The following is an 18,660-nucleotide window of genomic DNA, read 5'->3' on the forward strand; positions in this document are numbered from 1 at the left end:
TTTAGGAAATGTTGTGATTCTGCTGCTGCCCCTTGAGCCAGCAGCTCTGATAGGCTGAGAGACTGTGGTTGACGTAGTAGGCTCCATGAGAGCAGGGACTAACTATATCCATTTAGCGCTTTCTTTTTTGCATAATGCCTGGCACGAGTGAATGCTTAATCAGTACTTCAAATGAATGAATAGTTGCAAGTTAAAACATTTTAGAAGTCAAAAAGGCAGAAACTTCTAAAAAGTAAATCAAATTCATAACACTTGAAACCAGTGAGTCGGGCCATCTTGGGCCTTAGAAGAAACATGTTCCAAACTTTTTAAATAGTGTCAAATGTACATGAGTAAATTGATGATGTGTGAGAGTGGTTCAGAACATTTAATGCTTTATGATGATTTCAATTGCTTTTAAAGGTTCCTGGGAAGTTGGAGAGGGTTGACTATAGGACAAATGGAGTGTATTTATTTAGTATATTGAGATCATCTCTCCTTTTAGAGACATCGATTTTGTAGTCTGTCCTTGTTGAAGCCTCTTAGTGAGTGAACTGCAGGGTATAGAGTTGTGGATAGAGGGACTGGGAGGGGGTGCCTGGGTGGCTCAGTTGGTTAACTGACTCTTGATTTTGGCTCAGGTCATGATCTTACAGTTCGTGGGATCAAGTCCCTACATCAGGATCTGTTTAGCACAGAGCCTGCTTGGGATTCTCTCTCTCTCCCCCTCTCTCTCTGCCCCTCCCCTGCTCGTGAGCTTTGTCTCTCCCATAAATAAATAAACATTAAAAAAATAAATAGGTTAAGCACTCAACTCTTGATTTCAGCTCAGGGCATGATCTCACAGTTAGTGAATTTGAGCCTCCAGTCAGGCTTTACTCTCCCTTTCTCTCTGCCCCTCCCCTACTCTCTCTCTCTGTCTCAAAAATAAATACACTTCAATTAAAAATAAAAAAAATACGTAGACAGACAGGCCTTTAAAAAAAAAAAAAAAAAAGACTGGGAAGCACCTCGCCTGCCAAATGAGCTGGAAAAGGCAGGTCTGATGCTAAAATCATTGCCACCATGGAGCTGGGATTCAGCTATCTTCCTTTCCTCTACCACATAGGAAACAGTGAGAGAGAAAGTCATACATTATTCTGATTGCTAGTAGAAAGTGCTTCCTGAATAGCCTGCTTGTAACGCTGCTGTAGGTGTGAGTCCTTCATTTTGCTGGGCTTGAATTCTGCACCCTTCTCTCAATCCTGTGAGTTCCTACTTCTGTTGCCTTCTGACTCCTTATTGTAGCATAATCTCATAAAAAAATCCCAAGTCCAGGGGCGCCTGGGTGGTTCAGTCGGTTAAGCGTCCGACTTCGGCTCAGGTCATGATCTCGCGGTCCGTGAGTTCCAGCTCCACGTCGGGCTCTGGGCTGACAGCTCAGAGCCTGGAGCCTGTTTCAGATTCTGTGTCTCCCTCTCTCTCTGCCCCTCCCCTGTTCATGCTCTGTCTCTCCCTGTCTCAAAAATAAATAAACATTAAAAAATTAAAAAAAAAAAAAATCCAAGTCCACCACTAGATAGTATATGACTTGTCTCTTTCTAGGAAAAAACCCTCCAGATGACTGATAACTTGAAACTGCATAGAAACAAAACATAACTCACTCTTTTATAATTCCTGAGTGCAGAATAATAGGAAATAAGAGTGTTAAAATGAAAATGCAGGAGGTATGCTGCTAGCAAGTAGCACAGCTAGAGGAATAGAAGGTGACTGTTCTTAAGACCTTGTTTTTCAAGTATTCCACGTCTCAGTGAGATTTGGACGGGCTTCTTTTACTCTAGCATTTCAAATAAAGTCCCTTGGCAAGTGCATATGTAGTTCAGATTTCACCCCAGGGTGCCCGGAAAATATTCTGTAAGATGTAGGCTTATATTCTTTGGGCTTACAGGGAACGAGTCTAGTTCCTTATGGTCATGATCAGCAGAGCTGTAAGCACCTGATGTAAATTGTGTCTGGAAGGCACCAGTATTTAAATATTCAGTCTTTACTCTGTCAATAGACAGGAGTGAGCATGCTGATTTTTTTTTAAAGGATCTGCAGTTGAGACCTCACTTAAATCTCCTAACTTTGTTGTAGTGGCCAACACGTCACCAACACTTCCCAGTCAGTATTTATAAGGTTAAAGGGTATCTAGAATATACATTACATGGCAGATTTCCAGAGCTGAGGGGTCTCTAATTACGGTCTATATTCTAATTAGTCTTACTCTTAACCTAGCTTTTCCCCTCATATTATAAATTTTAGCATGTGATCAAAGGAAATAAACAGATCTAAACAAAAATTTATATGTAAACATATATCACAGCTTGTTTGCATGGACTGCTGGGAAGAATTTCTCTATAAAGGGTACGAATAGTTGTTTTCTGAAAACAGCTGCTTAGTTTTTATGTGAAATCTTAGAACTATCTGTGTTTTCCTTTGTGTTTTGGCTGTTAGAAGACTAAGAATCAAATGTGTGGGGGTGCCTGGATGGCTCAGTTGGTTAAGCATCCTACTCTTGATTTCGGCGCAGGTAATAATCTCTCAGTTCATGAGATTGGAGCCCTGTGTCTGGCTCCACGCTATGATCGCAGAGCCTGCTTAGGACTCTCTCTCTCCCTTTCTTTCTGCCCCTTCCCTGTTCGCTCTCTCAAAAATAAATAAATGTTAAAAAAATAATTTCTTTAAAAAAAAAAGAATCAAATTTGTGGTCTGTCTCTGCAAGCATATATACATGGACACACACACACACACATATATATACAATAGCATGGATGAACCTTATTGTTTGATTCTTCATTATCCTTTGGTCCTGAAAAGTTATGTAGATTTCAGCTAGAGATTTTTTTCAGAGGGGCATTCTGAATGTTTTACCCAGCATATGCCATGATAAGTCTCCCAGAAATCCCCTAGAATAGCTGCTCAGATGTTTCAGTTGCCCTTATTCAGCTGGTGGGTTTTCTTACCTCCTCTGCTATTTCTCTTCTGCTTTCTCCTTCTGGGTTCTGTGCAAGCTTAGGCTTTGGCCGCCTCCCTACTGATACGGTCCCTGCACTGCATAGCCCCTGGACATGGAATTATTTCCCCCTCTTTCTCAGTGACTGCTTTTCTTGAAAAAATGTTAATGACTAAAATTCTCTGCCTCATCAAGATATGAAAAAGAATATTCATATCTTTTCTAACTCCATAGTAGAAAAAAGGAAGTACTGTAAATTTGACTTAGAACTTAAGGAAGCCTCCTGGGTTGATGCTTGGGGTTCATTTCTTTCAGGTTTGTTTGATGGTTTAATATTCTTAAAATTTGTCCTTTTTTTTTTTTTTAGGTGAATGTTGGATGTGTACCCAAAAAGGTAGAATTTTTATTTCTTCTTCCACACTCCTTTCACATATTTGATAAAGCAATGCATTGATTTATTTCTTTTGAGTGAGTGAATGAGATTATATCTAGGTCTAGTAGTTAGGACTGGTCATCTGCACAGAATTGTTTTTTCTCAATCTAAATTACTGAATGGAATCTTCTAAAGTATTCTTATTCAATTCTGTAGCCTCATGGATTCGCTTACCTGTGGTGATATTGCTCCTAGTATCTGTGGTACAGATTACATTGAATGAACTTGTCCTTTACCTGTGACGAAGAGGAAGAAATGGCAGTTCTTATTTCCAAAGCTGCATCTTGCTTATACTTGCAAATAATTTTACTCCATATTTGAATGTACTTTCAAAACATGTTATAATCCCAGATGACAACCTTTTGTTACTGAGATTACATTCTAAATTGGTGTTTTTTTGGTAACAGGTAAGCAAATATTCCTAATCTCATCAGTGACACATAACAGAGAGTAATTCCAGGAGGGTTTTTTGTAATCTGTTCCCTAGTGTGGGTAGGTGTTTTTTAATCATAGGAAAGTTTCCCTTTTGCTGTGGGACAGTTCCTCTGTTATTTTTTTTTCTTAGTCTTAGATTCTGGAATCTGTTCTAATTGAAGTCATGCAGTTATGATATATGAATTATGTATATCAGTTATAAGGTAGTTTTATGTAGTTTAAACCAGTTATGGTAGTTAATCCATTAATAGGCACTACCTCATTATTTAAAAATATTACCTGGGCATAGTGGCCTGAATTTGTAATATTTTGTTCCAATATATTAAAAACATTTATTTAAGTATTTATTTTTGAGAGAAAGAGAGAGAGAGACAGGGGAGAAGCAGAGAGGGAGACACAGAATCCGAAGCAGGCTCCAGGCTCCAAGCTGTCAACACAGAGCCCGATGCAGGGCTTGAACTCACAAACCATGAGGTCATGACATGAGCTGAAGTTGGACACATAACTGACGGAGTCACCCAGGCGCCCCTGTTGCCATATATTATGTTTCATTTATTCCTTCTATTATGATCACATGTGCAGGACATTTACCTTATATTTTCATAGGGCTCTACTGACTTCAAAGTGCTTTTGCATTCTTAAAGATCAGTTGGTAATTGCCTCTTGTTTTCTAGAACAGGTTGAAGCCTAGAGTAACTTCCCTCCAGGAGGGTAGAGTGGGGTAGCAGCACAGAAGGAATCAGATGGGTAGGCCTGCTACTACCCTCATTAGGATGAGCCTAGAAGCCCAATGTGGTTCATATACAGCACCTTCTCCAGAGAGTGTTTGAGGCTATAGCATCATACATAATACAAGTTGGAAGTAAATAAATATTGCCCCTCATGAGGAGATGAGGTATAGTGATGTTTCTTTTCTTTTAAAAATTTTTTGTTTAATGTTTGTTTGTTTGTTTATTTATTTATTTTGAGAGAGAGAGCGAGAGCAGGGAAGGGGCAGAGAATGAAGGAGACAAAGGATCCAAAGCAGGCTCCGAGCTTACAGCAGACAGCCTGATGCAGAGCTTGAACTCATGAACTGTGAGATCATGACATGAGCTGAAGTTGTACGCCCAACTGACTGAGCCACCCAGGCGCCCCTATAGCAATGTTTCTTAAAATAACCTATTTTATTTTGTAGTACTAAGAAACCTTTCATGTGCATTAAGATAGACCATCTAGCAGATAAAATGGTTAATGCTATATTAAATGAGTTTCACCTCAATTAAAAAATAAACAGGGCGCCTGGGTGGTTTGGTGGGTTAAGCATCTAATTCTTTCTTCGGCTCAGTTCATGATCTCACAGTTCGTGAGTTTGAGCTCTGCATTGGGCTCTGGGCTGACAGCCGGAGCCTGCTTGGGATTCTGTCTCCATCTCTCTCTGCCACTCCCTCATTTGCTCTTTATCTCTCTCTCAGGATAAATAAAAATAAACTTAAAAAAAAAAAAAACAGGGGCACCTGGGTGGCTCAGTCGGTCAAGCGTCTGACTTTGGCTCAGGTCATGATCTCACGGTCTGTGAGTTCAAGCCCCGCGTCGGGCTCTGTGCTGACAGCTCAGAGCCTGGAGCCTGTTTCGGATTCTGTGTCTCCCTCTCTCTCTGACCCTCCCCCGTTCATGCTCTGTCTCTCTCTGTCTCAAAAGTAAATAAACGTTAAAAAAATATATATATATTAAAAAAAAAACAACAACAACAACAGAATCCAGCAGGGCCATCAGTTCTTCATTTTTAGGCATAAAGAGAACGGTACAAAGAAGGAATCAAAGACTTGTCAAAAATGGAGTCTCAGGCTTGTCTGACAAAGAAAACTGATAGTTTGTCATATAGAGTTCTGGATGCTATCTTGTATTCTGTTACCTTGATGATGAGTTGGCATAAAAGGCCTTTACAGATTTCAGGCTGCATTCCACAGAAATGTGCAACAAATCTTTGAGTTCCAGATGTCTAATTACACACATCGTTACAAGGACATGTTCATAGGTACTGAGTGTGTGATAGGGATTTATTCTCTTAAGGTTTTCAGTCCTCATCTTTATCTCAGAGCATCTTCTAAATTACTTTAAAGCTACAGATGCAATTCAGTTTCCTAGCACCAATCACAAAGACAGGGCTTCAGGAAGTCTGAAAGTTAAAAAGAGGGTGTAAGCAGTAATAAATTTTACTGGAAGGACTATGAGTCTTATAACATCCTGCTTTTATAGAGTTTATAAAATAGGGAGTTAATAGAAGTAATATCCCCCAACATTTCAGTAGCCTCCCTATAAAACCTGTCTGGTCATATTTCTGAACTTTCTCTTTTAAAATGTTTACTTTTAATAAATTTCATATATTGGATAAAAAAAAAATAAAAGTAGGACACTATTTAACAATCCAAAAAAAAAAAAAAAAGAACAGTATTATGTGTTTGTGAAAATGTGGAAAAAGAATCCTCTTACACAGACTTGGTAGGGACGTTAATTTTTATAAACACCTTGGAAGATAATTTCACTATTAAATTTTAATAGACATAAAAAAATGTTTACTTTTGTTTTTATTTTAAAATTCAGTATTTTTATCTGCTTTTATGTGGTTACCTTTTGTGCATGATTTCTTTTTTTCCTCAGGACTCATGCACTACTGTTGTTGGGGGATTTTTTTTTTTTTTTTTTTTTTACAGGTAATGTGGAACACGGCTGTCCATTCTGAATTCATGCACGATCATGTTGATTATGGCTTTCAAAGTTGTGAGAGTAAATTCAATTGGCGGTAAGTGTTAATGCTTAGAGGTTCTGTTTACCAATATTAATATTTTTCTTTCATAATTAAATGAGCCATAAACTTTTTTGGGAGGATGTTCCTGTGGTAAAGTATATATAACATAAGCTTTTGGAGGTGATGGCTATATTTGTGGCCTTAATTGTGATGATGGTTTTAGAGATACATACTTATCTCTAAACTCACCAAGTTATATATAGGAAATATGTACTGTTTTTTGTATGTCAGTTGTACCTCAATAAAATGGTTTTCAAATACACAAAGTCCATTTTAGCTATTTTTAAGTTGTCAGTACAGGGCCATTAAGTTATATTCATAGTGTTGTACAGCTATCACCACCATCCATTTTGAGAACTTTTCCACCATTCAGAACAGAAACAATGTGTTCATTGAACAATACCTCCTCAGCTCCTCCCTCCAGCCCCTGGTATCACTCGTGTACTTTCTGTCTCTATGAATTTGCCTGTTTTAGGTACTTTGTATGATATTTGTTCTTTTACCCCCTGCTTATTTCACTTAGCATAATGTTTTCAGAATTCATGCATGTTGTGACATGTTTCAGAGTTTCATTCCTTTTTAAGGCTGCATACTAGTCCCTTGTGTGCATACCACATTTTGTCTATTCATTCATCCTTCAGGGGACTTCTAGGTTGTTTTCACCTTTTATCTACTGTGAATAATGCTTGACCTACAAATCCCTGGTTTCATTTCTTCTAGGTCTGTACCTAGAAATGAAATTGCTGGGTCAAATGGCAATTCTGTGTTTAACTTTTTAAGGAACTGCCATAAACATGTAGAAGCCATCAAATTTTCAGAATTTTAGCAAAATCATTCATTTATTCAACAAATATTTATTGAGTGGCCACCAAGTACTTACGCACTGTGCCAAAGCAGCTGTCCTTATCTTCTTTGCAGAAAAACATTTACATATTGTGGGTGTCTACCGAACATTTTCCTTGGAGTAGAATGAGGGTTCTCTGCATTTGGCAGGGAAAGGGGTGACTGCCTTCAGAGATACTCACTCATGGGGTTCTTATTGACTCTTCTGTGTGTGTGTCATTCTCTGCTGATAGGGGCGTTCAGGGACAGGTGCCCTACTCACTAACTGAAAGAAGAGAATTTTGTTTCTCAGTACTGACTTAAGTTTCATTACAGTGTTATAAAGGAAAAGCGTGATGCCTATGTGAGCCGCCTGAATACCATCTATCAAAATAACCTAACCAAGGTGAGTGTGCTGGGAACTCTGAAGAAGGAGCTATTCTTTGTTGGAGTATGCTACTAATCTGACCAGACAAAAACACAACCTTCGCACATATCTCTTGTTTCTTTTCTTTCTTTTGCAATTAATGATTTTAGGTTGACCTGCCCAGAACAGAAGTGTATGTCTCAGTAAGCCAGTCTTTTTTCTTTTTTCTTTTTTTTTTAATTTATTTATTTTGAGAGAGACTGAGTGCAAGTGGGGAAGGGGCAGAGAAAGAGACAGAGACAGAGAATCCTAGGCAGGCTCTGTGTAGTCAACATGTCAAGCAATGCGGGGCTTGAACCCACAAAACTGTGAAATCGTGACCTGAACTGAAATCAAGAGTCGGACACTTAACCGACTGAGCCACCCAGGCACCCCTGGCCAGTCTTTTTTCTACAGAGCGGGCAGTGCATGCTATGATTGGTGGACCAGGTGTCACAGCATGGCTGTACCTTGAGTAGGTCTGGCCCTCCAGTTAGTTCCAGAAACCAAAAACACAAGAGACTGATGTACACAACAATATGCTAGTTAATTCATTAAAATCAGAAGTACCGTCTGGCTGGAAAGCTGTCGTTCATTTGTTCACAGCAACCTCGTCCTTGGTGACTAGATCTGCTCAACAGACCAAATTATGGTTCAGACAGTTGCTTCTGTGAACGAAGTCTGATTACTCTGCCTAAGAACACTGGGCAAGGGTGTGTTTGCCTTTAGCAAATCTATATGGTCCTTTGTTAGTCTGAGGCTTTTTCTGCTTTAGTGCTTAGGTGTCGTACTTCTTCAACTCGGGACTGCTGGTGGCATTGATAAATGGTGCACCTTCCAGCTGTGCTTTTTCTTGACAGCATATTTCCCACCACCCTTTGTTTGCCTTTGTGGTTTCACTTTGCAGTTTCTAAGATTTCTGCACAGCTTGGATTATATTTCAATCTGTAGATTCTTAGTGATACTTGGGCCACCATAGTCCCATGGCAGCATGTTTATAAATCAATTTTTAGGATGAGTTACTTCTATAGATGGCTAACCTCATATATTTTTATGTCAATTCTTATTCATTAGGTTTATTTTTTGGAGGGTGATATTTTCTGACCTTACTCCCCAATTCAAGGGAGAAATATTTGGGGCCTTCAGTGCCCTCTACACTGGTGACAAGAGATTTTAAGGCTGTTAGACATGGTAGAGGTACCACTCACTATACTAAAACATCCACATCAATTTTTTTTTTTTAATTGGAGCAAGCTAACATACTTTTGCAGAAGAGACAGGAAAATCACTCAGAAAACAGCAAAAAACAAAACAAAACAAATCTTGGTGTCATAGAACTTAACTATGTGTGACCTTATAGGAAAGGAATTACTTACAGTTGATGCAGAAATTCTGAAGAGGAAAGGAAACCTGTCAAATATCTTAGGAAATGAAAATAAACGTTGTATCAGTTCCTCCCCCAGATGATTGTTATTGCGGGTTGACCCATACCCTTTTTGTCTTCTGAAGGAAGGTTTCTCTTGTGGCTTCTGGCATTGATCTCAAGTCAGCTTGGCTAAAGCAGGGCATCTATAAAACAGGCCTGAAGGGCTGTTTGGAAAGGAGGAAATAACTTAATTCAGAACCAAGCATGTTCCAAAATGTTAAAACATGCTATTTTGTGATCAGGCTTCCACGATTCCATTATCCTGGTAAGTCGCCCACATTTGCTTGCCAATGCGCGTATCATGGCTTCAGAAGCTTGCCAGCAGTCCCTAGATGGAGGCCCTGGCTCAGAGGATGCCAGAGTCTGCATTCTCAACATCTCTAGCATCGAACTTCATTGTCATGTTTCTGGTTCTTCCATTTTGTTTAGGAAAACAGAAGCACTGCATTTTCCTCCCTTGGCCAAAATATCCCTCTTTTGCCTCTACTCCCTTCACCTTTATCCTTTGTCTTTCTCGGCCTTCTGTCCCTCCTCCAGACACGCCATTCTTCAGTGTGATTTCATTGCAAGTGAGGAAGACCTTCTCCCTCAATTCCCGGGGACAAGGATGTAGCGTTTTTCCTTGTGGAGGTGATTTGCACATGTTTTTATTTTTCAGTCTCTGGATTTTGGCCCAAGATAGCATCTTCTTAAGGTACACTTCCAGCAATCAACTGGCAACCCCCTTACCTAAGTATCAATTAACAGAAGTTCTGCAGAAACTTAAAACATTAGAGAGCTGTCTTGGCATTGGTAAATGTAAAATCCAAATCCTCTGTAGAGAAATGGAAAGAGCTGATAAGTTGCCACAGGTGTTTTTATGTTGAGAACAGGCTAATGTTGATGTCACGGTTCCTTTTCCAGTCCCATATAGAAATCATCCATGGCCATGCAGCATTCACAAGTGATCCCAAGCCCACAGTAGAAGTCAGTGGGAACAAATACACTGCTCCTCACATCCTGATTGCCACTGGTGGCGTGCCCTCTCGTCCTCAGGAGAGCGAGATCCCTGGTGAGTCTTCTGAAGGCAAATGCTTGTTGGTAAGAGTCAAGAGGAGTTTACTGTTGTCTTCAACCTTACAAGCCATGCCAGGGGATCTGCCTATACCAGTTCTTTCTCTTGGACAAGGCCACACAGCCATGAGAGAAAGTCTCTGCAGAACCTAGATGTAATTGGGGTAAGTGGTAGCTCGTGATGGGGTGAAGAAAGATATTTCTTCCAGCTCCAAACGCATACATACTACAAGTAACACAGGAAGAAAAATCAGCAAAGAGTCTGTTCCTTTCCTTCTCAGCATGGCAGAGATTGTCATCTGCCTGAATTTGTCACGTGGATTGTTATTTACAAGACAGGTCTTGAGTTACTCTTTTGTTCAAGGGAGTGAAATCTTGTAGGGATGAAACTTAATTACCTGTTAAGCTTCTGTGTGCAGTTTTCTTACATAGAGAATTCTAGAATTAAAGTAGTAAGTATTTTCAGGTAGTCATATTTGCTCTTGCATTTTGTGCACACAGGGATGAGCCATGAACATACTGCCTTATTCTGACATAAGAAACATTGTTCATGTCTTTCTCCCCAACTAGATTATAAGGTCTTTCTGGGTGGTGATCATAGCTTATACATATTCTGTATTCTCCCTGGATTGGCTTCAGAAGACTCGTGACCAATCTGAATTTATATGGGAAATTTTGAGCGTATGTGCATTTATGTGTTTTATTCTCTCTGGGGAGAGGATCCAAAACTTGCCACCGGTTTTTAAAGGGGGTTCATGACTCCCAAAAGGTCAAGAACAACTACCATAAAAGATAGTAAGATGCTGTTCTCAAGTACCTTAAAATTTAGTTGGGAAGATTGGACATAAGCATCCTAATATGAAACAGTCTCCAGGATTGATAAGTCAAAAAAGCAAGGTGTGGAACAGCGTGTGTAGTATGCTCCAATTTGTGTCTTTCTGAAATTTCTGAAAAGGCAGGGAGACTATACACACACTGGAATATGTGTGGAAGGATACTCTAAGCCCTGTCATGCTGACTCTCTGAGGGTCCTAGAGGTTGAGGGTGGGAAGGACTTCTGCTTTTCACTAGATGCTCTGTTGTGCTTTTTGGATTTTTAAGATACATACATTTATTAATTTAAAACCTGTAATAAAAACAAATGCAAAGAAATAAAAGGTAAGTGTTCCAAGTTTTGTTCTCTTTCTTTCTAAGTTTTATTTTTGAGAGAGAGAGAGCAGGGGAGGGGCTGAAAGAGAGAGAGACACAGAATCTGAAGCAAGGTCCACAGTCCAAGCTGTTAGCACAGAGCCTGATGCGGGGGCTCGAACTCATGAACCATGAGATCATGACCTGGCTCAAGTTGGACACTTAACTGACTGAGCCCCCCAGATGCTCCCCTAGATGGTGTTTTCTAGACAGTGAGCCTTGGGTTGTTCACAGGTGGGACAGATTACTAAGGGATGGCATAAAGCAAAACAACTTACCAGGAAAGGGGCTCACACACTGAGCGGTATATGCTGAGGAAGAGGAAGACTGAAAGAACCAGTGGGTAATAAAGATGTCTTCGAAGGACATTCAGCCAATTCAACCAGTTTTTCCAGCACTGAAGTTCTGGGGGCAAATTCATTAAGCTGAGACTGGAAGAGGGTCAGGGCCAAATTGTGGAGACTTACAGAGTTAAGTGAAGGAATCTATAATTCATGACAACTGGGTCAAATAATGGTTAGCTTATAAATAGGGTAGTGACAAGATCTAAGTGATAATTTTAGAAAACTAATCTGACAGTGACTTACAGCGGAGGGAGATCAGTTCAGGAAGCTGTCACAGTAGAATGTACAGGGGGTGAAGACATGGTTACGAAGCCCAGCATTAGCATCTGACCTATACGGGAAAAGCTCAGTTCTGCAGACAGTTAACTGAGCCACTGTTCCATGCCAGCATCAGAGAAGAGAACGGGCATAACAGACTCTGAGAAGGGAGAGTCAGGTACTGTATTTCAGGACACATTACAAAAAGTGTATTCATCACACCTGAAATCAGGATGTGTCCTTTCATCATGGTGCCTTGAATTTAGCAAAGTGCAAATTTTTTTTTCTTAAATATTTATTTTTGAGAGAGAGAAAGCTCAGGGGAGGGGCAGAGAGACAGAGAGAGACAGAGGATCTGAAGCAGGCTCTTGTGCTGACAGCAGCAAGCCTGACGTGGGGCTGAAACCCACGAACCGTGAGATCGTGACCTGAGCCAAAATTGGACACTTAACCGACTGAGCTACCCAGGCTGATTAGATATTGTGGCGGACCCTTGAGAGAAGGAATCACAGATTGACAACTTAGGACTTCATTTGGATTATTGGTGGAAGGTGGTCCATTTAACTGAACTGGTGAACTTGAGAGAGGGATACGGTTGGAACATAAGGTTTAGTTCTAAACGTACTGAGTTTGAGGCAAAGTAGAATTATGTGGCAGGGCAGTTAGAAATATGGGACTGGAACTTAGGGAGAAGGTCACAACTAGGATATTTGGAAGTCATCTGCAGTGAGGGAAGAGTTGGTTGAAACTTTTGAAGAAAAATGGAGAAGAGGGTTGAGGCTGAGCCAAGGGGCAGGAGAGCGAAGCAGAGCTGACAGTCTATTCATGACGGCCAAGAAGATCCTAGTTCCTCAGAGAAATGTTAAAGGTGGTTGTTACTGCTCTTTTTTTATTCCTAGACAGAACAAAAATGTGCACTCAGGGAAGACTGGGTTGGGAGGTTCCCAAGTGGAAACTTGGATAAAACTTGTTGAAACAGAATGTGATGGCTGAGAAAATGTCCGGGTCCTGTACAAAACGTTGATGTCGTTTTACAAGAGGAAGCTCAGTCTATGTGATCTGTATTGCATTTTCCTATATAGGTGCCAGCCTAGGAATTACCAGTGATGGATTTTTCCAACTGGAAGAGTTGCCTGGGTAAGTTGGTTTCCTTCCCAACCTCAGTGTTCCTTCTTCCTCAGTCTCTCTAGCTAACATTTCTTCTTCCTCCCCTTCCCAACCATTAAATGCAGGCATTCCTTGAATTGTCTTCTCCTACTTCTCTTTTTTCAACTTTGGGTATCTCATCCACTAATACCCCAGTGAACGACTTGGATCTTTCATTGCACTTTTTTGGACCAGAATCAAATATAGGGTGGTTTTGGAGAATAAATGGTAAAGTCCTAAAATGATCTTCTTTCTTCACCTGGATACAGCATCAAGTGATAATGTGTCTCAAGTAACTGATTCTGGTTTCCAAAGCAGCTAGTGCAAAGGGAATCTCCATGAATGAAGGCTTTGTCACTGTCACAAAAAAATAGGTTTTCTGAATTTGTCCTTTATGTGTGTTTGTCCAAAACCTTAGTATAAATTTGTCATGGATTTAGATACATAGAGAAAAAAATATACTGAGGAAGATTGTTTCTCTAATTTGAAGAAGCTGCCCGTTGGAGGTTTTCTAGATGGAGAGAGCTTCCTTTCACTCCTGATAAGCAAGGACACGTAGGGGCTGGAGGAGGGACCCTTTTCACCCAGGGACTGGCCTTTGTCCCCTTCTGAGTAGCGCTCATGCTGGAATCAGTATTGCTCAATTCTGCTGCTCCCTCAGTGGTGCTTCCAGTCCAGTTGAGGTCTTAATCCTGTGTTTTTCTAAAGGCCTTCGTGGAGGGTGACTAATGATCCATGTCTATGCCTTTACCTTTAATGATCTGGAGCCACAGTTAATAAGGGGCAGGAGGCCTTCTCTGCAGTTCCATAGCTGCAGTGAAAACCTCCCATTGAGATATTTGGATCAGGCCATCTTCTGGCTTTGAGAAAAGCACAGTCTTTTTAGATTTGCTGTCTGCAGGGCATACAACTATGTTAGAGAACAGCTTTTCTTCCCTCACGATCCACCCTGTACTGTTTGGTTTTAGGATTGAATGATGACACATGTGAGAATGTTCCCATAAATGTGGTCATGACTTGTCATGTTTGGATGATGTAAGTCAATCTAGACTCACCCTCAGAGAAGCTTCTTTATAGATACTTGTCCATTAAAAATTTTTAAATAAATGATTTAGGGGTGCCTGGGTGGCTCAGTTGGTTAAGCGTTGGACTCTTGATTTCAGCTCAGGTCATAATCTCATGGTACACGAGATCGAGCCCCATGCTGGGTGCTGCCCTGACAGTGTGGAGCCTGCTTGGGATTCTTTCTCTGTCCCTCCTCTGCTCATGTTCTCCCTCTCAAAAATAAATAAACATTTAAAAAAATGCTAGCGGGGTGCCTGGGTGGCTCAGTCAGTTGAGCGTACGACTTTGGCTCAGGTCACGATCTTGTGGTTCATGAGTTCAAGCCCTGTGTTGGGCTCTGCACTGACAGCTCAAGCCTGGAGGCTGTTTCAAATTCTGTGTCTCCCTCTCTCTCTGCCCCTCCCCTCCTCACACTCTGTCTCTCTCTCAAAAATAAACATTAAAAAAAATTTTTTAATGCTACCAATACAAATTTAATAAATGAATGTATGCATTTTAGAAACAAAAGACTCTGGGAACATAGGAACTGAATGAACAATTTTTTTTTCTTCTTTTTGTAAGAGTCCTTTATCATTGTTAATTTGGTAAGTAAGTAATTAAAGAAAGAACAGATTCTGTAGGTAAGGTACCCTGTGCTATGGGCTGTATGATTCAGTTTTTGCCCTCATTGGGCTTTTTTTTTTTAAAGTTTATTTATTCTGACAGAGGGAGAGAGAGAGAATCTCAAGCAGGCTCTGCGCTGTCAGAACCCGACACGTGGCTTGAACCCATGAACTGTGAGATCATAATCTGAGCTGAAATCAAGAGCCAGATGCTTAACCAACTAAACCACCCAGGCACTCCCTCATTGCACTTATGGTTGGATGGAGGCCGGGGCATTGACCTGTGGAATGTTGTGGTCCAAGTCGTTCCAAGGGCCATAAATGACGAGACATGCTCTGGGAACTTGGAGGATATAAGATCATTTCTGGGGGATACTAAAGTGGTAAGAGGTAGAAGAGAGGTGCCTCTGGGAGCTGAGAGCAAAACACTGAGGTCACAGTTCTCTGAAGAAGCTAGCTTGTTTACACCTGTTTCTTATATGTCCCCTCTGCTTAGAAATATCCTCAACTCCTGTAGGAGCTGCTCATCTTTCAGGAATCCAGAGTGTTTTCTGAGTCCTCGACCCTGCACACACTAACTGGTGACTCTGTGCTTTGGCACATGCCGGCACGTGTCTCCCCTCAGGAATTCCTCTAGGGTGGGAGCTGCTACCCACCCCGCCTAGTACAATGCTTAACCAAAGTAGTAATAATAAGTGTTTGGGGAAGAAAAATGGGTAAGGGGAAGAAGAAGGGGAGGGAAGACCCAAAGAAAGGAGAAGAGATCAAGTATAGTAGAAAAGAGGGAGGTAGCACTGGAAGAAGAACTGTTCATTGGTTTCCAGGCTATGTAGACATTTCTCTTGTCAAATCCTGGGTTGTGAGATAAGCTGACTTGCAACCATTTGGGTTCACACTTCATCCTCTATCTAGATCAGAGCCTTCTGATGGCACAGACTCACCACATGGATACCTTACCATTAGAAGGTGGTAAAGAAGAGTTTCCTTTGTTCTTCCCAGATGGCCTATGTCTTTAAAAAAATTTTTTTAATGTTTATTTTTTAGAGAGAGAGAGAGAGAGAGAGAGTGTGTGTGTGTGTGTGTGTGTGTGTGTGTGTGTGTAAGCAGGAGAGGGGCAGAGAGAGAAGGAGACACAGAATCCAAAGCAGGCTCCAGGCTCTGAGCTGTCAGCCCAGAGCCCAACACTGGGCTTGAACTCACCAACCATGAGATCATGACTTGAGCCAAAGTCAGACCCTTAACCGACTGAGCCACCCAGGTGCCCCCAGATGGTTTACTTCTTATCCAAGCGTTATAATGATGTTCGAGGACTGTGCTTAAAGTGTTCAAGAACTCCAGCCTTGAATGGGATGGCTCCGCACTTACCTTGTAGGCTGCAGCTTGGAAGTACCCTTCGTTGCTCTAGGCCCAGGATCACCTTCTCCACCACTGATTCTGACCTCTGTCAGCATTTATCTAGTGTTTAAGATGCCTTCTTAGACCAAAATTTATGCAGGGAGTCTAGTTTTAATTCAGACCTGACAACTTAAATGGCCTGCTTTAAGTGGCCTTTAACCTATTGCAAAGATTGGTAGAATTGAATAATGATCAAGGAGAAGTTCTGAGCAGGGAAGAATTGTGGTGAGCATGTTGCCAGTTTTAGTTTTAGGTGCAAAGGTCCCTCATGAGGTATCATCTCTAGTGTCAGGTTTTTTTTTTTTGTTTTCTCTCTGAAGAAATGAGGCTAAAGAACTTTTAACAACTAACAATCTATTTCTCTTCTACAAAGGGATATTTTCCATGTAAAATTGCCATGTAGTATCCAGGATTGAATCTTGGAGCAGCAAAAGGAAATGAATGGAAACACTGGTGAAGTCTGAGTAAAGCCTGGAGTTTAGTCAATAGCAGTGTTCCAATGCCAATTTCTTAGTTTGGGTGATTGATACATGGTTATGCAAGATGTTAACTTGTAGAAAAACTGGGCGAAGTGTATACAGGACGTCTCTGTGCTATCTTTTCAAGTTTTCTGTAAATCTAAAACTATTCCAAAATAAGTTTATTTACAAAAATATTAACCCTCTATCTCATTTTAGTCGCAGCGTCATTGTCGGTGCGGGTTACATTGCTGTAGAAATAGCTGGGATTCTTTCTGCTCTGGGTTCAAAGACATCGCTGATGATACGCCATGATAAGGTAAATTCTGTCCTTTTCCCTTCCCTTTGCTTGATGTTAATCTTTTAAAAGTCCACACTTAAAATATTCTATGTTGTCATTAAATATTAGGGTCCAAAGCATGTGGAGGTTGGTTGGTTTGTTCTGTGTGAAACCACGAAGGAGCTGTTGAATTGGGCCTCATGTCCTTACCAGCTGCCAGTAGATGATAATGATTTTCATTTCATCAAACTGGTTGGTATTTTTTTCATGAAGTGCTAGATAATATCAGGTGCCTTAGTAAGGAAACATGCAGACTTAAATATAAATATTAGTTAAATTGAACAGACTGTCGGGTTAATTTCTTATCCTGGAAATCAGTTTCACATGGTCAGGAGGTAGTAGTAGATTATTAACACTCAGTCAAAAAAATTTGCTAAATTCTTTGTATTAAAAGAAAACCTACCAAACCTACATGCACAATTGTGTTCATGGCAGCATTATTCGCAATAGCCCAGAGGTAGAAGCAACCCAAGTGTCCATTGACAGACAGATGAATACACAAAATGTGTATATCTGAAATATTTTTCAGCCTTAAAAGGAAGGACATTCTGACACATGCTCTAGCATGGATGAACTTTGAGGACATCATGCCAAGTAAAATAAACCAGTCACAAAAAGATGTATCTGATGTGATTTCCACTTACATGAGGTATCTAGAGTAGTCAAGCTCAGAAAAACAAAAAGTAGAATGGTGGTTGCCAGGGGTTAGGTGCAGAAAGAAATGGGGAATTGTCTAAGGACAGGAGAAAAGTTTGGGAGATGGGTGGTACCACAAAGTGAAAATACATAACACTACGGAACTGTATCTGTAGAAATGGTTGAGTTGGTAAATTTAATGTCATGTATTTTTTACCACAATATAAAGATAATGATAGAGGCAGCTTATAGATCATCTTATTGAAATGCCATTGATAGATGAAATTAAGACCAAGCAAGGTTTTGTGACTATTAATTAGCATCATAACTGAGAGTCAGCTAAGATCTTAGAAAGCCCAGGCCAGTACAATTGACCCTTGGACAACTTGGGGGTTAGGGGTACAGACACTTTGTGCAGTGGAAAATCTGAGTGTAACTTTTGACTCCCTAAAAACTAATAGCCTCCTGTTAACCTTGACATGAAGCCTTACCAATAACATAAATAGTCAATTACCATATTTCATAAATGTGTTATGTATATATTTTTTAATGTTTTATTTTTGAGAGACAGTGCAAGCAGGGGAGGGACAGAGAGGGGGGGTGAACAGAGGATCCAAAGCAGGCTCTGTGCTGATAGCAGCAAGCCCAATGTGGGACTTGAACTCACGGACTGTGAGATCATGACCTGAGCCAAAGTCAGACACTCAACTGACTGAATCACCTGGGCGCTTCCTGTATGTGTATTATATATCAAATCCTTAGAATAAAGTATGCTGGAGAAAAGAAAGTGTTACAAAATCCTAAGAGAAGGTCACCTGGCTGGCTCAGTGGGTAGAGTACATGTGACTCATGATCTTGGGGTTATGAGTTCAAGCCCCACATTGGGCGTAGAGCTTACTTGAAAAGAAAAAG

At 40.6% G+C, this 18,660-nt stretch overlaps 1 protein-coding gene across 1 annotated transcript in view; it reads left to right on the forward strand.

Annotated features, from left to right (window-relative positions):
* Positions 1–18,660, forward strand: part of GSR (glutathione-disulfide reductase) — a 45,409-nt gene that overhangs the window by 11,718 nt on the left and 15,031 nt on the right. Inside the window, exons 2-7 of the mRNA XM_049631660.1 lie at positions 3,321–3,347; positions 6,515–6,603; positions 7,768–7,837; positions 10,167–10,314; positions 13,189–13,243; positions 16,992–17,091. Of these exons, the coding sequence (XP_049487617.1) occupies positions 3,321–3,347; positions 6,515–6,603; positions 7,768–7,837; positions 10,167–10,314; positions 13,189–13,243; positions 16,992–17,091 (489 nt within the window). The remainder of the gene's footprint in view (positions 1–3,320; positions 3,348–6,514; positions 6,604–7,767; positions 7,838–10,166; positions 10,315–13,188; positions 13,244–16,991; positions 17,092–18,660) is intronic.

Source organism: Panthera uncia, chromosome B1 (assembly GCF_023721935.1).
Source record: "Panthera uncia isolate 11264 chromosome B1, Puncia_PCG_1.0, whole genome shotgun sequence".
NCBI lineage: Eukaryota > Metazoa > Chordata > Mammalia > Carnivora > Felidae > Panthera > Panthera uncia.